The sequence below is a fragment of the Sphaeramia orbicularis genome, chromosome 4 (assembly GCF_902148855.1).
Source record: "Sphaeramia orbicularis chromosome 4, fSphaOr1.1, whole genome shotgun sequence".
In the NCBI taxonomy this organism is placed as follows: domain Eukaryota; kingdom Metazoa; phylum Chordata; class Actinopteri; order Kurtiformes; family Apogonidae; genus Sphaeramia; species Sphaeramia orbicularis.
This window is the reverse complement of record NC_043960.1, coordinates 39437931-39458689: the sequence shown is the minus strand read 5'-3', so window position 1 is coordinate 39458689 and position 20759 is coordinate 39437931. Positions and strand designations below refer to the sequence as shown.

General features: G+C 37.3%; 3 protein-coding genes across 3 annotated transcripts; 2 read left to right on the top strand and 1 right to left on the bottom strand.

The window, feature by feature from the left end:
• Positions 1 to 291: 291 nt before the first annotated feature.
• On the top strand, positions 292 to 12082 carry LOC115418052 (spindlin-1-like). The gene is made up of 5 exons (XM_030132361.1): positions 292 to 418; positions 4801 to 4839; positions 6944 to 7191; positions 7300 to 7533; positions 10158 to 12082. Exons 2-5 carry the CDS (start codon positions 4820 to 4822, stop codon positions 10361 to 10363), a joined length of 708 nt encoding a protein of 235 aa, XP_029988221.1. The 5' UTR covers positions 292 to 418; positions 4801 to 4819; the 3' UTR covers positions 10364 to 12082.
• A 68-nt stretch (positions 12083 to 12150) lies between these two features.
• Positions 12151 to 14214, bottom strand: micos13 (mitochondrial contact site and cristae organizing system subunit 13). Its single transcript, XM_030132362.1, has 4 exons — positions 14054 to 14214; positions 13634 to 13790; positions 12836 to 12893; positions 12151 to 12642 (listed from the first exon to the last, which is right to left on the bottom strand). Exons 1-4 carry the CDS (start codon positions 14080 to 14082, stop codon positions 12545 to 12547), a joined length of 342 nt encoding a protein of 113 aa, XP_029988222.1. The 5' UTR covers positions 14083 to 14214; the 3' UTR covers positions 12151 to 12544.
• Positions 14215 to 14489: 275 nt separating this feature from the next.
• hsd11b1la (hydroxysteroid (11-beta) dehydrogenase 1-like a) lies at positions 14490 to 20045 on the top strand. Its single transcript, XM_030131377.1, has 6 exons — positions 14490 to 14664; positions 16219 to 16349; positions 16600 to 16803; positions 16903 to 16996; positions 19137 to 19302; positions 19457 to 20045. The coding sequence occupies exons 1-6, from the start codon at positions 14580 to 14582 to the stop codon at positions 19638 to 19640; spliced, it is 864 nt and encodes a 287-aa protein (XP_029987237.1). The 5' UTR covers positions 14490 to 14579; the 3' UTR covers positions 19641 to 20045.
• Positions 20046 to 20759: the final 714 nt, after the last annotated feature.

The window sequence follows — 20759 nt, the reverse complement described above, 5'->3', positions numbered from 1 at the left end:
ATGATTTTTTTTTAGTTTTTTTATTTATTTATTTTTTTTTTCTTTAACACCCAATTTGTTACTTTCTGTTAGCAGAATATCCTACCTTTACATAATTTCTTGTAGGTATGTCATGTAGTCTTGTCTCATTTTTATTATTAATTATCTCCGAGGAAACTTGCTTGTGAGGTTGCAGCACTGCACCAACTTCGGTCGTTAAAAAAGTCCGTGACGTTAAAACATCAATTCCCATTATTCATTGTGCGAGCATGCATATCTCCTCGGTTATCGTCGTACGCAAAGCTCGCTGGGAAACGTAGTCTTTTCTCCTCAACTCCCATTTCCCACAGGTTTCGCGAGATTTTACACAGGCGGGTTTTGTGTGGTAACAATTCTCTGCCAGACGACCTGACAATACTGATATGAAATCTGCGTAAAGGTAATGGGAATGTTTTCAAAAAGGGAGTTTAAGAACGCTAGCATGGAAGCTGTTGCCGGTGGTTGTTAGCTGCTAACGGGGACACGGAGGAGCGGGTGTAGCTTAGCCGCCTGTACTTCATCTGCATTGAGGCAGAGCTAGGACAAACGAGTGTTTATGGTAACCTACAGTAGTGTGAGAGGTGTAGCTGCTGGCTGTAGTCCAGGACAGGTGGGCTTTGGCATGAATTGTCGCATAGTCTGAGCTGGTCATATTGTTTTATCATCATATTTTGCTAATATAAGTTATCTGAAGCACCATACAGGCAGCTAACGTTAGTGAGATGGCTGACGTTTTCTAGTGAAGTTGTACCAGCCACATTTTCCTATAACCGCTGTATTTTCAGTTCACAGTCTGCTAACTTATATACCCTCATATATACCTGACCCAAACACACTACACATTCTGGCCTGACAGGAGTGCTCATTACAGACAGTGACCTCTGTGTAAATACCTAGGAAGTCAGTCCATCCTGTTCACCTTTTGGCTGCTGAAGTTGTCATTCCAGTAGGTCATAGCCTGGTCCACTTCAGTTTACACCAGGGGTCTCAAACTTATGTTCTGTCGGGGGCCACATTCAGCCCAATTTGATCTCAAGTGGGCCGGACCACTAAAATAAGTAAGTAAGTAAAGCTTTATTTATATAGCACTTTTTAAAACAACATGTTACAAAGTGCTTCACATAAAGGAGAGAAAGATCAAAGCAAATTTTAAGCCAATTTACAGAAACCCGACAGAATCCTCCAGGAGCAAACACTTACGACTGGTGACAGTGGTGAGGAAAAACTTCCCTCGAGCAGACCCAGACTCCTGAAGGATGGCCGTCTGCCTTGACCAGTTGGGGTTAAAGCGAGAAAGTAAAGGAGGAGAAAAGAGAGAGCGGTACAGACAGAGAGAGACTGGTAGAGAGGGGGGAGGTAGGGGGAGACGCATGCACAGATAACTGAACTAGAACATCTATAGAACAGTATAATAAACACCATCGTAACTATATGGATAAGTGAGTGATGACGATGAAGGTGGAGAGAGGCAGGACCACAGCAGCAGGTCCAGAGATGATCTTATGCCGCGTTTCCACTACGTGGAATCGGCTCGGCTCGGCTCGACTCGGTATTCCTGGAGACCGTTTCCATTACAAGATACTACCGACTTTAGAGTACCTGGTCGTCATAGCGATACTTCCGTGTCGTCTGTTCAGAAAGTTGCTGATAAACTCGCTCATTGCGTGTTGTTTCGTCGGAATTTTTACGTCGGCCACCAAAGACTGAATCTCCTCGACCGACCATGGTGTAGTTTTGGGCTGTTGTCGTGTGAATTAATGTACCGCTATATTTACTGTCCACTTCCATATCTGTTTTTTGTAAAACAGCGGGTCACAGAGAATACTCTCTGACCAATCAATGGACTGCAGTGCTTACACGTCACGGTTTAGTATCTGATCCCCGGTCCTGGAACCTCAGCGGAGGTGATACCAAAAAAGTAGTACCGGGTACCAGATTTCAGGTCCTTTTTCGTAATGGAGATGCAAAAAGGCCGAGCCGAGTCGAGTCGAGCCAATACCACATAGTGGAAATGGGGCATTAGGAAAACCTGTGATGATCCTGGGAAAACCTGTGATGATCCTGGGAAAACCTGTGATGATCCTGGGAAAACCTGAAATACTAGCAACATAACCTATAAATCAGGGGTGTCAAACTCATTTTAGTTCAGGGGCCACATACAGTCTAATACAGTGTTTTTCAACCTTGGGGTCGGGACCCCACGTGGGGTCGCCTGGAATTCAAATGGGGTCGCCTGAAATTTCTAGTAATTGATAAAAATAAAATCAAAACTTACTAATAAAAAATATGCAGTGAGTTGAGAGAGACAATCATAATACATAAAAGACATGACAAACTCTGAAGCTGAACCTGAAACACTGTGGTACTGTTTCTTTCAAATGTTAATTGTGGCTGGTTTAAGATGCGGCAGCTCTTTCATAATTCATAGTTTGAGTTATTGTTTTTTCAGTATTAATTTGCAGCCTTTGGACTGACTGTACAAAATTCTCCCTTTGTGCAGTAATCTACACCTGGCTTTTCTGCCTCCGTCCACAATAATATGCATTATATAGTCTTAATGTCATGTAAAATTAACGTTTATTTGCAACATAGTATAACAAACTGTTACACTATACTATACTCTCTGTTTTGAATGTCTGGGTTCACCAGAAATTTGTGATGTTGAAATGGGGTCGCGAGCCAAAAAAGGTTGGGAACCACTGGCCCAATATGATCTGAAGTGGGCCAGACCAGTAAAATAATATAAGTAATAGGATAAAAACTTATAAATAATGTAAACTCCAAAGTATTCTCTGTTTTTGAGTTAAAAAAAAAAAAGTCAAATTCCTTAATGAAAATGTTTACATCTACGAACTGAAAATTCTAAAGAAAAATAAGTGCAATTTTAACAATATTCTGCCTCAGTTTATCATTTACACATGTACATTATAACTTACAGATGACTGTGGATCTACAAATGCACAAAACATTTAATAATAAGTAGAATATTATTAAAATTCCACATACTTCTCTTAAGACATTTCTGGTTGTTCACATTTTTTGTAAAAGGGTTGTCTAAATGTAAATATTTTTGTGCATTTGACTTTTTTTTTTTTTTTACACTAAAAAAAAGAGGAAGATTTGTGTTTTTCATTATTTATAGGTTATTTTGATAGTATTTTACTGGTCTGACCCACTTTGGGTTGAATTGACCTGAAATGATTTTTACATCCTTGATTGTTAATATATTCAGTATAATTTTTGCATTTCACACATTCATCCCAGGGGCCAGATTGGACCCTCTGGTGGGCTGAATTTGGCCCCTGGGCTGCATGTTTGACACCTGTGCTATAAATAATGACAACTCCAAATTTTTGTCTTTGTTTTAGAGAAAAAAAAAAAAAACATAAAATTATGAAAATACTTACTTTTATTAACTATCCAAACAAAAAGATGTGAATAACCTGAAAAAACTGAAATTTCTCAAGAAAAATAAGTGCAATTTTAACAATATTATGCCTCAACTTTTCATTTCTAAATGTGCATTATGGATCGGACCTACAAAGACACTATAGACTTAGTAACAGACAGAAAGTTGTTAAAATTGTGCTTAATTTTCTTTAGACATTTCAGGTTGTTCATATTTGTTCAGTTTATTACCTCCGCCAAGGAGGTTATGTTTTTGCCAGGGTTTGTTTGTTTGTCTGTCTGTCTGTTTGTTTGTTTGTCTGTCCGTTAGTGTGCAACATAACTCAAAAAGTTATGGACAGATTTGGATGAAATTTTCAGGGTTTGTTGGAAATGGGATGAGGAAGAAATTATAAAATTTTGGTGGTGATCGGGGATGGGGGGGCCCATGAGGGGGGGCCACTGATCGTTAGTGTGCAACATAACTCAAAAAGTTTTGGACAGATTTGGATGAAATTTTCAGGGTTTGTTGGAAATGGGATGAGGAAGAAATGATAAAATTTTGGTGGTGATCGGGGGTGGGGGGGGCCCACGAGGGGGGGCCACTGATCGTTAGTGTGCAACATAACTCAAAAAGTTATGGACAGATTTGGATGAAATTTTCAGGGTTTGTTGGAAATGGGATGAGGAAGAAATGATTAAATTTTGGTGGTGATCGGGGGTGGGGGGGCCCACGGGGGGGGGGCACTGATCGTTAGTGTGCAACATAACTCAAAAAGTTATGGACAGATTTGGATGAAATTTTCAGGATTTGTTGGAAATGGGATAAGGAAGAAATGATTACATTTTGGTGGTGATCGGGGGTGGGGGGGGCCCACGGGGGGGGCCACTGATCAGCCTTGGCGGAGGTCTGCGCTCTCCGAGTGCTTCTAGTTTACATTTTATTGTTACAGCATAGCTTGTAAATGTAAATATTTTCATAATTTAATGTTATTTTTTTGTACTAAAACAAAGACAAAATTTTGGAGTTGTCATTTTTTATAGACAGAATGTAATATTTTCTTCACATCAAACTGAGAAGAAAATATGGAGTCTTTATTTTTATGTAGAATATTTTACTTCAGATCATATTGGTCTGTATGTGGAACCTGAGCGAAAATGAATCTGTGGAATTTTTGCTCTTTGCAAATTCATCCCACGGGCTGGATTGGAACCTTTGGCGGGCTGCATTTGGCCCCCAGGCCGCATGTTTGAGACCCCTGGTTTACACACACAAACACAAACCTCACATCTGAATAAATAAGTCTTCCTCATGCTGTAGGTAACTGTCATCTGTCATACTCATGTACATGATAACTGAATATTGCAATGTCTGTTCTTTGTCCTCATCTGTAGCCGTTGAATTCCTGGAGGCATGTCCAAGAAAAGGGGCAGGTATGGGAAAATAAAACTCCAGTTTGTGCCATCACACTGCATGATCCCAGTATTGGTAAAGTCATGATGTTACAAACAGCTGTATAAGAAGCCATATACCCAGGTGTATGCTACTGCATGTATCTCATCACTACAGTGGTGGAAAAAAGTGTTTGGACTAGGGGTGTGTATTGGCAAGAATCTGCCAATATGATACAAATCACAATACTAGGATCACAATACGATATATCGTGATATATCACAATACTGTTAACAACGTGATATTTTTGGTTTTGTTTCTTTTTAAAAAATATTATTTCCTGGAAAAACTTAAAGTGCAGCATTTGGATAAATAAAGTTTTAACATGCAGCTTTACCAGTACAAAAATCACACAAATCACACAGTGTTTTACAGACATTACAGTTTAAGATCCTGCTTAAATGTTGGTATTCTATTGTGAAAAGAATGCATAGTGTTCAGTCCCTAAATCATCCAACATCAGAACATTATTTTTGTGCATTCTCAATTAGAAGAACTAACATTCCCCTCTTTCAGACAGTAAAAAGTGCTTTTAGGATGCTTGAAATAACCATAATCAGTTTTAAAAAAAAAACCTACATGTATGACCTGTAGTATCACAATACTGCTTTTGCAGTATACAAACAACAGAGCAAAATACCCATGTGAATATATAAATAAAAGAGCATGATAAACATAAAAGAGAAACAAAACTGAATCTCCGCCATGTCTGCATTTGGATAAATACTTTTTAATATCCATACAGTATCATGAAGTGAAATATCGCAATATATAGTGGAACCAATATTTTCTTACTCCCCTGGTTTGGACATTTGTGATTTTACTGCATTAACACTTTCAGTGCCATGGGCCGATTAAATCGACTTTACGAAAACAACCTGTAAAGTGCCACGGGCCGATCAGATCGGCTTTGGAGAACACGCTACATTTGTGTACAAACAAACCATCCACCCCCATTTCTTTCTCACATTTCGATGACGTTCTTTCTATGTCCCCCTTTTGAGACCAAGCAGACGGGAATTTGAGGTCACGCGACCGAATAATATTTTTATATCTTTTTAATGTTTCTTATTCTCCGGTGTTTCATCAGAGGGAGCCCTCCATGCCGGGGGGCGGCTGTGGACTCCGGGGGCTGTGACGCCTTCTCTCACTGGGGTCCGCTCCTTTCTGGTGGGTGGGGGTCCCAGTTGGCCCTCTCCCACTAGTTAGGATGCGGGGCTGTGTTGCTGGTGCCTGGTCGCTGAGGTCGGCGGCTGCATCCTGGTGCGGATGGCTCCCTGAGACAGCGCCTCCTAAATTGATGTTTTACTTTTACTTGTACATTTTTGTTCTGGTCTACCCGAGCTCAGTCAGTCTTCTTAAGTATGTGTGAGCTTGTGGGTTTGCATGTATATGTGTGTGTGTGTGTGTGTGTGTGTGCGCGGGTGAGTGGGTGGGTGGGGGGCGGTACTGATTTTTAAACTGATATGTAAAGCACTTTGTGCTACAGTTTTTAATGTATGAAAAGTGCTATATAAATAAAGATTATTATTATTATTATTATTATTATTATTATAAATTATGCAAATGACGATCAATAATGAATCGGCTGCGTCCGGTGCGTTTTGGATCTAATCAGCTATCGGTCGGATGTTACCGAGCGGTTTCCTGCAGGATTCTTCAAATATTATAAAAACGACGCGAAATACTGAAAAAATTCTGTGGCACTTGTAAGGCTTATTAGCCCCTTAACTGTCTGGCACTTAAAGAGTTAAGAATCACTCTTAAGTCATTGAACTCTGTCAAGTATCATTCCATTCTCCAAACCCATATGCTCCATGTGACAGTTCCGTCGATGTCAAAAGTGGATGTTTCAGCAAGATAATGCCCTTTGAAAGATATTCAGGGCATGACATGTTGAAACTGTCAAAAATGTAGTTTTGTCATTCTATCTTGTTAACAATAAACAAAAAAAACACTTTTGTTTGTGTCTGTCTGAGCCACACCTTTTGAAACACAAAAAATATTTGAACAAATAATATACAATACAAATAATATTTGATTGCCTACATGTGGAAACTTGCGTATCCATCCTCTTTTTACCAGAAAGCGGAGTAGCGGGGAGCTGAGTGACACAGTGACCCCTGAACCTAACAGCATTCTGGGAGTCCGCATACAGCATAACTGGCGTGAGAAAGGGAACCAGAGCAAATGGAAAGGAACGGTACTCGACAGGCTAAGCGTCAATCCATCTCTCTTCATGGTGAAGTATGACGGCTTCGACTGCGTCTATGGAATCGAGCTGTTCAAGGATGAAAGAGTGTCCAACCTCCAAGTCTTGTCCGAAAAAGTTGGTGAGTTTATTTTTGTCCCGTGCATTTGCAATTCATGTTTTGAATTCAAGTGTTGAGGCCGTTTATTGCTACCTTTCTCATTTTATATATTACTATGTTTCTTCACAGTTAATAATAAAATCAAGATACCTCCAGGGGCAGAGGAGCTGGTGGGAAAAGCTGTGGAGCATCTGTTTGAAAAAGAAGATGGAGAGAAGAATGAATGGAGAGGCATGGTCCTCTCCAGAGCTCCAATTATGACCAACTGGTATTACATTACTTATGAAAAGGACCCCGTTCTTTATATGTACCAGCTGTGGGATGACTACGCTGATGGAGATCTCAGGATTTTGCCTGAAGCAGGTACTGGTAATTTGTCAGTAACAAAGACATAGTGATCCTCCACAAAGTATCATTAAGTCTTGTGGAATCATATCTGAAGGCTTTTTTGTAGATGTGCTCAAGCGTAACCACTTAGACATAAACCACTGTTTCCACTTTGGAATATCCATTTAATGTTCCGTGCATACCATGTGAGTTTACCACACTGTTTTCCACGTCTTCATGAGGAAGTTTGATTATCTCATTCACTAACTTAACCTTACTAGAACCTCATTGTCTAGAACAGGGGTGTCAAACATATGGCCAGTGGGCCAAAAGTGGCCCACCAAAGGCTCCCATCCAGCCCATGGAATGAATGTGCAAAGTCTAAAAATTACACTGATGATATTAACGATCAAGAGTATCGAAATTATTTGAGTTCAGGGGCCACATCTCACGTGGGTCAGGCTAGTAAAATACTATCATTAATAACCTATAAATAATGACAGTTCCAAATTTTTCCTTTTGTTTTATTGTAAAAAATAATTACATGAAAATCTTTACATTTACAAACTATTTTTTCACAAGTGTCAATAACCTGAACAAATATGAACAACCTGAACAAATACAAACAACCTGAAATGTCTTGGAATGCACATGTGCAGATAATAAGCTGAGACATAATATTGTTAAAATTGCACTTTTTTTAAGATCAGGTTGTTCATGTTATTCCCTTGTTTTTAAAGGTTAGCATGTAGGTTTAAACATTTATATTATGTAATTTTAATTTTCTAACTCTAAATCATAGAGAAAATTTCAGAGTTGATATTATTTCTAGGATATTAGGTTTAAGGTTTCAGTTTATCCAGTCATCTTCCATAATACAGAACATACAGTCAATGAGGTTGATTTTAAGTCAACCGACTGTCAATTCTGTTGAGACTGAAAAGGCTTAGGCAGAAGATAAATGCTTATATCCGCCTCGCCTACATTTAAATCAAAATCAGTTTTAGGATACCAATCAATATGTAAGCAGTCACTACATCAGAAATCATTCTTGCTTATATCCCTCGAAAATATATTTACAAACCAATGTTTTGAAAACCATTATTGAATTACACATCTTTAATGTGTTTTTATGTCATTCCATAATTTAACTCCAATAACAGAAATACATCTTTTTATACATTTAACGGCTTTTTGTACTGTAAACATATGAACACCTCTGAAATCATACCTGCTTTCCCATATCAAAATTAACTTTTGAACAGAATCTGGGAGGGACCTTTGTTTGGCTCTGAACATTATTTGCACAGTTTTGTAATAAAGCAAGTAATTGAATTTCATAACATGGGAATATTACATTATTATTTTACTGGTCCAGCCCATTTGAGATTGAACTGGGCTACATATGGCCCCTGAACTAAAATGAGTTTGACACCCCGGGTCTAGAATCTTCTTCCAGCCAGAACACGTGGATTCCTGCCCTTAGCTGTAGGTTTTATCACACACTTGTATTCTCTGATGATAAAGAATTGTTTGGGGGTTTTTTTGCATGGAAATTGGATATTTATTATTAAAAAGTGTTTCTGCAGTGAGTTAAGTATTGTTAACCACGATTCTAACAAGTCAAACAACAACTTCAGAGACTGTTTCAATTTAGACGGATATGTTTAAACATGTACAAATAGTTGGTGGTAATCCAAGAATATTTGAAAGATATTACACTCATAAATATCCACAGAAATCACTGATCAAGTCTCATCTTGATATTGGGAAATGTTGACACATATTGCAATACTTTGTCTTGCATCCAGATCAGTTTGAGTGTACAGGACAAGACGAGCAAGATCGTATTGACAAAGACTTTCCACACTTGTTTGAAAAATCTGTAAAAAGTTTGGGTGTTTATTTCCAAATTTGATTGAAAAACAGGAAAACCCCCAAAATCATATAAGTGTATTTTTTGAACACTTTTGTAAAGAAGACACAGTCCACTTCTGCAGTTTTGTGATGAAGACAAAATGGTCAGTAATAAATGTATTAGAGGTTTTGTCTGAATGATTAGATTAGATTAGATTAGATTAGATTAGATTAGATTAGATTAGATAGAACTTTATTGATCCTTTGTGCAGATCCCTCAGTAGCTTGAGAATGTTTTGTTCTTAGAAATTTATGACAATAGAAGCTTGTTTTATCCTCACGTCCACATTACTGGAGTTGGTATTTGGTGAGTTACAAACTTTGAAGTAAACGTGCATGTTTTCTAATATATGTTTTTCAAAATCATATAAGATAAACAGGTGTTACATTAATTATATGTATAAGATTAAAACTGAAATGTGATTCTCTAAATATCCCTCTGAGTCCCAGGAGATTAAAAGTTTTGGCTTTTTTTACATTAAATAAATGTCTTGATTGGAAACAGTAATGCAACAGTTATTTCAGATATATATTTTTTACTTTTGTTTTTTTGTGGGATGTCTTTTGTAGTGGACAGTGTTTTTTTTTTTTTTAAAGTAAAGCTGTGAAGCTCTTATCCGCTACAGAGGACAAAGATGCTTTGCTGGGTCTGAAAAGGATATAGAGATGTCTAATTTACAAGGGTAAAAGTAAAAAAAAAACTGAATTTTTTTCCCCCTCCATTGTTCAATCATTTCCCATAGAAAACAAGCACCTGTTGCCTGCAGACAGGAAGCCAGGAGAAGAGACGGAAAGCCTGGTGGGAAAACAAGTGGAGTACGTTACTGACAAGGGTGTGAAGAGAACCGGTCTGGTGATCTACCAGGTCCCAGCCAAGCCCTCTGTCTACTATATCAAATATGACGATGACTTTCATATCCATGTCTATGACTTGGTCAAAACCACTTAGACATAGTGGACACTTTATCTCCAGCCTCCCTCCATCTGCTTATATTTCACTCATTGTTCTAACCTGTTAATCAAAGCCATTACAGGGTTAAAAGGTTAATATGCTTTGTTCAGAAGAAAGTGCAATATGTTTTCCATATGCACAGCAGTACTGTAGCACTGCTACGCTAGGCTGTTGCTAAGAGGAGGAGTCACCTTGTTTTATTGTTGCTGCTGTTCTTTTTATTTTAAGTTTGGACGGTTCACGATCCCCAACAGCTGCAAAATGCAGTGCGTTGTTGTCCGGGCATACTCACAGACGTGACTTTAGAAATACAAATGTATCAGACAAGCTGCTCAAAAGCACTTAAAGCCACTTTGTCAAATTGGAACTGAAACAGTATTGTAAATTCACCTGAATGTGGGCCTTTTATTTTCAGAAGTTGCATCCATTCAACTGAACTCTACTTTTTTGCACCATAATAAGCACTCTAACATTTAAACTGTAGTACCAATTGGTTGCATAATTAAAGTATTTTCATTAAACCTTGAACTCTAATTCCTAGTTTTAACAGTACAAGGCCTATTGTGTCCAATGTACAGGAGAAGATAGTATGCTAAATTGTCATGTAAACCTGATTCCACCAAAATCATCAAGTGCCTTCTGGCTTGTCGTTTTGCAATAGTGTATAGATTCTGACTGTGCTTTTAGTCTTGTCATAGCATATGAAGGCTGTTATTTGGTATTCATGTAGAAGTTCAATGCTCTTCACAGAATGGTGACACTGACAGCTTGAGGAAAGTTTTGCAACCATTACTTATATATGTGCTGTATTTTGCTGTTAATGCAGTATAAAACTATACCTAAATATAACATGCATTATCAATGGTTGTATAATCTCACTGCTGATAATGTGGGGAGCACTTTAATGTATAAAGTTTACATGTTTAGGTTATGGTTTGCTTTATAATTGGCCAAAATTGATTTTTTTCCTCATGAGAAAATGCGACAGTATATGCTTTACATCACATGCATGAAGAAAAAAAAAGTAGCAATATTAAGCTATACAATTTGTGTATAATGCCATGTGTTACCTGTTGTGATTACGCTCATTTACACAACCATCCCATCAAAACACTACCAGCTTTGATTATAAGTGTACATAAAGTAAATGGAAGATTCGCAGATATCCTCAACTACAAGACCAGTTTGCTGACTGTATGTAACTCAGTCTACACTTAACAATTTTGTCTTAGTTTTGCCAACATGATGGCTAAGCTTCAGTATGCTTTTCATCCAGGCTTTTTCACTGTCCTAGTTGCAGAGTTACTTCTCCTTTGCCTTCTTTAAGTCTTTCAGTGTATCCCTCAGTGGACTAGTTAACTGATAAGTATACTGTTAATGTTACTCTTGGCTTTCAATAGCCTGCATGCATCATCACTGGAACGGAGTGCCTCAAGACTCTGAAAACTCCTTTTTCTGGACAGTGGATGTAACTGTTGAAGATTCAGTACAGTTTGTAAAACCCACATTAAAACACTAAACAATCCAGATGAGTTAATGTTCTACATCACCAATACTGGTGCTGTGCTGTGAAGTGTTTTTTTGTTGTGCAGAGTGGAACTACAAATGTGCGTTCTTAATACTTTCAGCCTCCTCCTCCCGCTCTGAAGTTGTAGCAGCATCAACAGGCAGTTGTGTTATTATTCAGTCATGGTTAATAAAGATTTTTGCACATTTGGTTGGCGTCATTCTTTGAATACACTGCAGTCGAGGTCTTTGATTCAATAAAACAGACAAAAGTAATGCAAGATTTATGTATTTAGTCATACTTGGTGTATTGCATATATATATACACACACACACACAACAAACATTCAAAACATACGGGTGGTTAAAGAACAAAAGGCAAAAAAATTGGACCGAATTTAATAATCTAAACAATGCCCTTTTTAAAATACCTTTCGCTTTCTGTTCAAGTACAACTGAACATCAAACCAAAACCACTTTTATTTGGAGCACAAAAGTACTCATGCACAGGGACAACACTCTGAAAAGCTGCATTTCACAAGTTCGTTTTAGCAGTTTTCTTTCCAAGTTGGACATCTGTTCTTGTGAGGGATACAACTCTATAAGAGGTAAATTCTTGAGTGCAAAAGTCAAAAAGATAAATACAAGCTGAGTTTCCCACAGAGTTTATGTTTACTTGGTGAGGTCTTTCAGGTACTGCAAACCCTGATTTGTGTAGTCACTTGCTTTTGTTGGGGCTTCTGAAAGTGTTGAAATTGTCCACCTCACTCCTGCAATAATATAAAAGAGAAATTGGTGAGTTTAATCAATCAAAATGACACAGAAGATACTTTTAAAAAATATTTTGGATTATTAACTGAAACACTGGAACCAGTACACACACAGTACTAAACACATGAACTACAAGTAAAATACCACAATGTTACCAACTTTGTAGCCTCTCATTCACTATGTAAAACTTACCAGAGTTCCATGACTTAACGGGGGAGAATTCGATCTTGGGCATGGTCGGAAGCTGAGCCTGGGGACGTGTAAGATCCATTAATTAGAGGCACATTCGATACACTACACTGCATTCACACACTTCTAACCACAAGATCATGTGGGAATCATTATGGCTGATCACTTGAAATGCATTTTTTGCTTTCAGCTGATATTAGGCTATGCAAATTGGAACCACTGACTTTAAAAGAAAATAATGTATAGTTCAAAAGATAAAAACTATTCAACTACATTTTTTACAGTTAGTTTACAGTTTTACAACATGCAATGGCAGGACTAATCAGCTCAACATCTCACCAAAATATCACTATAATTCTCTTTATGGTAACAGCCTTTTACAAGCCCCACTTATTTCCAAGTACCACTGACAATGGTGTCATGTGCTCGGTTTCTTTGTGAGACAAAAATCTCTATTAAGTTTTATCCATTTTACTACACTCATACTGGCATAATGTCTCTTGCTGTTTTAAATTATGGTGGACAAACCGTTGATCTTTAACACAAATTATTATTAGTAATCAAGGTTTAAAATATTATTACAGTAATGGGTGAACAGTGCAACCGACTAATACATTTCTGATAGACTGAACGAATCATCAAAAGAATTCTTAAGGATGTACAGAATAGGACAGATACTGAGTTACACCATTCTAAATGCTTTTTGTGAGACTTCTCTACGTTAAAGACTGAATCAAGTATTTTAATACGTGTCTTGCAGTGTGATACGCATGTGTGTGTATGGAGCACATCTGAGTGTACCTCTAAGCCGAAGTACTTCAGCCATTCTTCTATGGCAGGTGGTATTGCAGCCTTGGCTTTCCTCAGGGCCTCGGAGCCCTGGTCACTGCTTCCCAGCAGACCAGAGTCATAGGCGACGTACAGAGCTCCTCCTGCAATTGTCACCTTGGTGGCAAGTCTGTTAATGACAGAGCAGACGCACCCATAGTTAAACCCACAACAGTTAGGGTCCAGAGGACAAAATACTGTCTAGAAATATGGTTACACACACTATACATCTGGAGGTTTCTTGTCAAGAACTTGCGAGTAAGTTATCTGGGTTAACTAAAAATCCAAACTAGCATTTAGCTAAGTGGCTAATGGACAAGCTAGTTTAGCATCTACAATAGCTATAGGTTATTAATTAAGGAGTTACAAGAAAAGCAAACAAAAAATACTAACTTTACTACGGGCAAAACCTTTGCCGCCATAGCCCACAGCGATGTGGCCCCTTTTAATGGTAAAATTGTTTTCCAAATACGTAAAGAACAAGGTGGCTAAAGACGATGTGGTTAGCTCCGATGAAGGACGACCCAGCCTTGTACAGTCAGTGGTTGTCAATAAAGTTGCACTTTCAACAGCCTGCGCAGACTGTTATTTCACAGCCGCAGATTCGTCTTTGCTGTTATTTCTTTTCCAGAAAATTAAACAATAATTTTTATACCCTTTTCTATTATTATCATCGTTTAAATTTGTTTTAATAGCAATGCTATTATAGGATTATCTCATAATTATTTTTAATAGCTGAGCAAAAGGCTTTAAGTGTCGGATACAGTAAACCTCTTATCTGAACACTCCCCCTTTATGTACGTCAAGAAAAAAGAGAACATAGGGAGTATAAAAGATATCTCCTCCTCCTAAACTGAAACCTACAAGTCTGGGCTTAGTTGGAAAACTACGTTGACTTAACTTGAAAAAGTTTAGTAAAATGAAAACTTTAACAAAAATCTTTTTGGCTAGTATAGGTGTTGTTTTCCTTGCTGTCAAATGGAGTGAGCCAACTTTTAATGCTGGTAAGAGACGTGATTACTGCAAACTCAAAGTAAAATCCGATTCCGTGCATTTTAGCATTTATTTATCTAGTTGTTAATATTGTATTTTTTTTATATTTACCACTGTAATTGTAACATACATGCATGCATAGATTGGTTAGGGAGGAGGTGACAGGTGTTACATTGTCAGACAGGTGTCATGTGCCATAGTCTGAACAGGTTATATGACATAAAATATCTACATCCAACAAGGACAGTGTTAGTCTGATGTTCCCTTGGCCTGGAGGTATTTAGGAAAGAGGCACAAACAAGTAATTGGAGGTAATTGGACATGCTCTGCGCTTGTGACTGCGGACTTAACCAAAGAAAAGGCATTGGGGCATGTTGTGAGCAGTGGTGGAGAATCCCAGATCCATAAAGTAAAAGTCCTGCCTTGTATTTGTTCCAACCATTCACTGAACCAGCCCATTTTAATGAGCACAACTCCTCATCCAGGTAGGTGGGATAATCAGTGGAATCACCTGTGTTAAGTGAACAGGTAGAACTAATACATGGCAGGACTTTTACTTTATGGGGCTGGGATTCTCCACCACTGGTTGTGAGGAGACAGTGTGCACTTAAGTTTCCATAATTGAAATTATTTGGTGTGAATCATTCGGGTATCAGTGGTATTTAGAACATTTGTTTAAATAAAACTAGCCTAGGGAATACCACACTGTGAAATTATTCCATTACTGTAATGTTTTCTATTTAAATCTTTACATAAGAAGGTGTATTATTATCAAAACACATGCTGTATGAAAGGCAAAATCATGCATTTTACAGTAACATGGATCCTGACAGTGTTGTACCTGTTGATTTTGAAGTAGTACTAGCCTACTGCTTGCATGGATGTGTATGCTGTATTGTATGGCTGTAGATGTATAAGGCTGACTTGACTCGACTGCATCATATTCTGTATCATGCAACAACTGTCTGTGATCAGTCACCGTTTCATGAACTCATAAAAACAGCTCTGTTTTCAGCTTTGTAGCAGTGCAATTTCTCCTTAATCCAAGAGGTTTCACAGAGTTCATTTAGATTAAGATGGAGAATTTATTAAGCCATAAAGGAACCCCATAACACACCAGTTTTTCACAAACAAAATAAACACATTTGGAGATAGTTTTTTTTCCACTGAACAGAAAAGGGATGAAAGCATGAACTCCTACAAAAGTCATTACAGTTTACTACTATCAATGAGGCCGCCTTGAACACCTCTATATGATATTACCTCATGCAAATGTACTACCATACTAGGTGAGGACAGAGGGGTGTGGGTGTTTATGTCATCTCTTTCTACAGACAGATGCACTTTAACCACAATCACCCCCTTGAGGACTTTGCTTTTTAGAATTTTATGTTTACAGGTACTCTTGGAGGTATAAAAAAAAATGTAGCAGTCTGTGTCATTTATCTGACATTTAGATGCTTATCTGTGGTTTCAGTACAAAATGAAGACTTATTTTTTGTATGTTTTGTGTATTGATTTTGATTAATTTAATCTACTAATATAAGTATATGAATTTGTCTCAGAATCTCTTCGAGGTGCCAGGGTATTGGTGACTGGGGCCAGTACAGGTATTGGTGAACAAGTGGCATATCATTATGCCCGCTTCGGAGCTCAGATTGTGATTACAGCAAGAAGGGAGAAGGTGTTATCACAGGTCAGTAGATATACATGAAGTTGCATCGTGATGTGTAAGTTTTTCAAAGGTCAAATCTGCAAACACAGCATTTAATTTTTTTACCGTCAAATCACTAGATTTTACAAATTACAAAATATATATAAATACAACTTGCTGGCTATAGATTAGTTAATATGCATATCTGTTTGATTAAGACTCAGGTGTTTTCATAACCTTTTCTGTAGCTATATTGCACAGCTGACAAGTTATCTGCGATCTTGGCCTCTAGGTCACAGAAAAGTGCCTCAGCTTAGGAGCCCAGAAGGCCCTCTACATTGCAGCAGACATGGCCAGTGAGTCAGACCCTGACAAAGTGGTAGATTTTGCTCTGGAAAAGCTCGGAGGCTTGGATTATGTAGTTCTCAACCACATTGGCCCGAGCCCCTTCCAGATGTGGGAGGGAGACGTGGAGCACACCAGGTGGCTGATGCAGGTAATGCAGCTCTCTGATAGTCTGTCAGCAGATAAAAAGAGGGGAATGCACTGACCCGTTTGTGTGTGGTGGGTGTGTGTGGGTATGTACTTTCCAAAGGTCAATTTCTTCAGCTATATTCAGATGGCCTGGCGAGCTCTGCCCTCCCTGGAGCAAAATAAAGGATCGCTTGTGATTGTCTCATCACTCTTAGGTAAATAACATATAAATCACTTTAAACATTAACATCCATTCAATGTAGCATAATGACTATAACTGTGAACACACTGCATTTCATTTGTTATGGACTGTTGATGCATATTGCTGCACTATATATATATATATATATATATATATATATATATATATATATATATATATATATATATATATATATATATATATATATATATGTGTGTCTGTGTGTGTGTGTGTGTGCGCATGCACGTGCGCGTGTGTATATGTGTACTCTTGCATTATTTAACCCATCAATCACAAATAATGATACTACTTTACAATAAGGATTTATAAATAGTTTATATTAAGGTTATTAATTACATTCTGAATACTTTATAGTAATAAACACTTCAAACAATTTTCATGAACCTTAATACAGACTCAAGGCATAAGGCTGAAGCAGTTACATCTCAGATCTTACTAGTTGCTTAACCTACTTTATCTTGTTTCTTTATCAGCATGTCATGGTGTTCGACCATTTACTAATGAGTTACTAACATTTATAACCTGCTAAAGTTATTATAAAATGTAGAATACAACGGGTGTTAATGAGTTGAAGTGATTTAAAACACTAGTAAAGCTCAAGTAAAGAAGAACATACATGAAACAAACATACTTATGCCCATTTTCTTGATTATTCCACTGTGTACGTAAAAAATAACTGTCTTCACAGTCATTTCTATTACTACACAAGAGTGGAGCCCTGTGGTGAGCATGGAGTTATAAAGCACAATATAGTAGCCTAGTATTAGCTCAGATTACACCCATATTATAATATATTCAGTTTTAACTCTGAATATAAGGTTAATTCATTGTCATTACAGTAGCAGCTTAACTGTTATCATGGACAGAAAAGGCAATGAGCTAACTGCACAGTGTGCTAACTGCTAACAGTTCATTAATTTATCAAAAACATAAACAGTCAAGTATTTCTAATCTCTTATCAATGATCAGTTATTGTCCAGCCCATAAAATAAATCACTGAGGTTTCAGACAGGAAACCCTAACCACTACTTGTTAAATGAACGCATGTGGCTGCTCTTTGATGCAGCAAGCTGTCACATGACTGAGTGCCTTTTGTACACATGGCATATGAAATGTTTAATGCTCACACGATATGCAGACGCTGGTTAAATAGTTGTAAGTTATTAATAAATATAAGTTATAACTGGTAGGACAGTAGAATGTAAAAGCAGCTGTTGGAGATGAAGGATGAACACTATTTAGCAAACATTAAGTCACTATTGTGTTTGATTTCTAAGTTTATTAAATATATCAGTTTGTTAATAGCTGATAAATATAATAAATATGAAGTTTTTATAACCTAATATGGAACCTCAATAACGGTCATTTATAAATCCTTCATAAATTTATACTTTTATAGTGATACCAAAGTAATATATGGCACATTCTATACAGTATATATCAGTGTTTTTCAACCTTGGGGTCGGGACCCCACATGGGGTTGTCTGGAATTCAAATGGGGTCACCTGAAATTTCTAGTAATTGATTTAAAAAAAAAAAAACATGTACTAATAAAAAATTGAGTTGAGAGAGACAATCACAGTCTATAAAAGACATGACAAACTCTGAAGCTGAAACTGAAGCACTGTGGCACTGTTTATCTGTCAAATGTTCATTGTGGTCGGTTTCAGATGCTGCAGCTTTTTCATAATTCATAGTTTGAGTTATTGTTTTTTCAGTATTAATTGTCAGCCTTGTAAAAACAAGCTGGACTGACTGTACATATCCTGACCAAGGAAAATCAAATTCTCACTTTGTACAGAAATCTACACCTGGCTTTTCTGCCTCCGTCCATAATATACATTATATAGACTAAATGTTGTCTAAAATTAATGTTTATTTGCAACATAGTATAGCAAAATATTACATCATCAAAAACAAATTAATTTTAGCAAAAAAAATTTGTGATGTTAAAATGGGGTCACGAGCCAAAAAAAGGTTGGGAACCACTGGTATATATGTTATATATTGTCAGTGATTTATTAACAAAAATTACACTAACAATACTGTCGCTATTAATAATATCTGATTATCTTCACTTGAAACATGTACATCTGTCATAAACTTGTTTGAGAGTTGTTGATGCTCTGCAGGTAAAATGGCCAGTCCCTTTGTTGCACCGTATACCTCAACGAAATCGGCCTTGAATGGTTTCTTTGGAGCACTGGGACACGAATTAGCATTAAAGAAAAGCAATGTGTCCATCTCTATTTGCACGTTGGGTCTCATTGATACCGATTCAGCTATGGAAAAAGTCAGGTGAGTCAGATGTACAGACACACACACCTACAGCAACCTGAGGAATGTCATGTTGATCAATGCACAGTGATTTTGAGTTTATTTCTTGTATTGGTGTAGGTTTTCAGTACATGTCATGCACAGTTGCTAAATACATTATTGTTCTACATCCTAGGGCAATCACTGATGTTCCAGCCTATCCTGCCACAGATGCAGCCTTGAACATCATCATTACAGGAGCAACAAGACAACCAGAGCTTTACTACCCTTGGATGACCTACATTGCCACTATTACCAAAGACTGGTTACCTTCAGCTACAAACTACATCATGCGTAACACCTACAAGTACAACCCATAACTTGAATACCTGTGATATTATTGGCCTGTGTTTGGTTTCAAGCTGTGGCATCTTTATGTGTAATATTATATTAACATGCTAGATGTGATGATACTGTGAACAGTCCTGTATCTAATTTTGTATTAATTTAATGTCTAAAATCGTCTTTTAATATCTGGTTCATCACCTCAAAATTTGCATCCTTATGGTCAAGTGGATAAGGTTACCATGTACTGTGTCTTCCAGGTCCTCTCTTCTACATATAGATGTTATTTTTTAACACTTTCATTCAAGTCTGACAATATTTCATGACAGAAGTTATTTATAGTCTTTCAGTACTTACTAACTCAAGCCTTACCAATGCAAATTTTGACATTATAATACCGTGTTTTTAATAAACTCTCAAAGTTGAATTGGTTTTTGTTTCATTTTTTTTTTCTGCATTTATATTTTAACTGACATATTACACTAATAGATCATCCAAGAGCATACTGAATATAAAATGTCCTGATTTGAATACTACCTGATAGTTCCACACGGGGGCAGTAGTGCCAAAGAAGTGAAGTAATATTTCCCTAGTCCTGACACCTCCACAGCATTTAAAAAAAATACTAATGGTGTTCCACATTACAAAATATGGCAGAATATATTTAATTTTTGGCATAAATTTTTGACATGTATGTAGATTTTAATGACTGAGGTCTAGTTGAAAAGGTATGGTCTATGATTTTTAATTTATTTTTAAAAGAACTGAAATACTAACCAACAATTATTACCATATTCATCCTCATGCTCCCGTTCACCCCTGAATTCCTCTCTATCTCTATTCTTTCTCTGCTTCATTTAGTTTGTCATTTCCAAATTTGGCCACAGTGGGCGTTGCAGACTTCCCACAGAGCAGGACTTTCTCAGTGGGTTCCTTTGTCTCTTTGTTCATCATCCTCGAAGGCTCTGCTTGCTTCCTGTGAAGTTGTTGGCTCAATCCATCGTGGTGGTCTTTCTTTATTATAATACACCCTAGAGGTTGGACCCTGCTGATAAAGACATGTTACTGTATATTCATTGTAAAAAAAAAAAAAAAAAAAAAAGGAAAAAATTACACTCCCTCATGGTGTGATTTGAAAAGCTGAGAATAAGGAG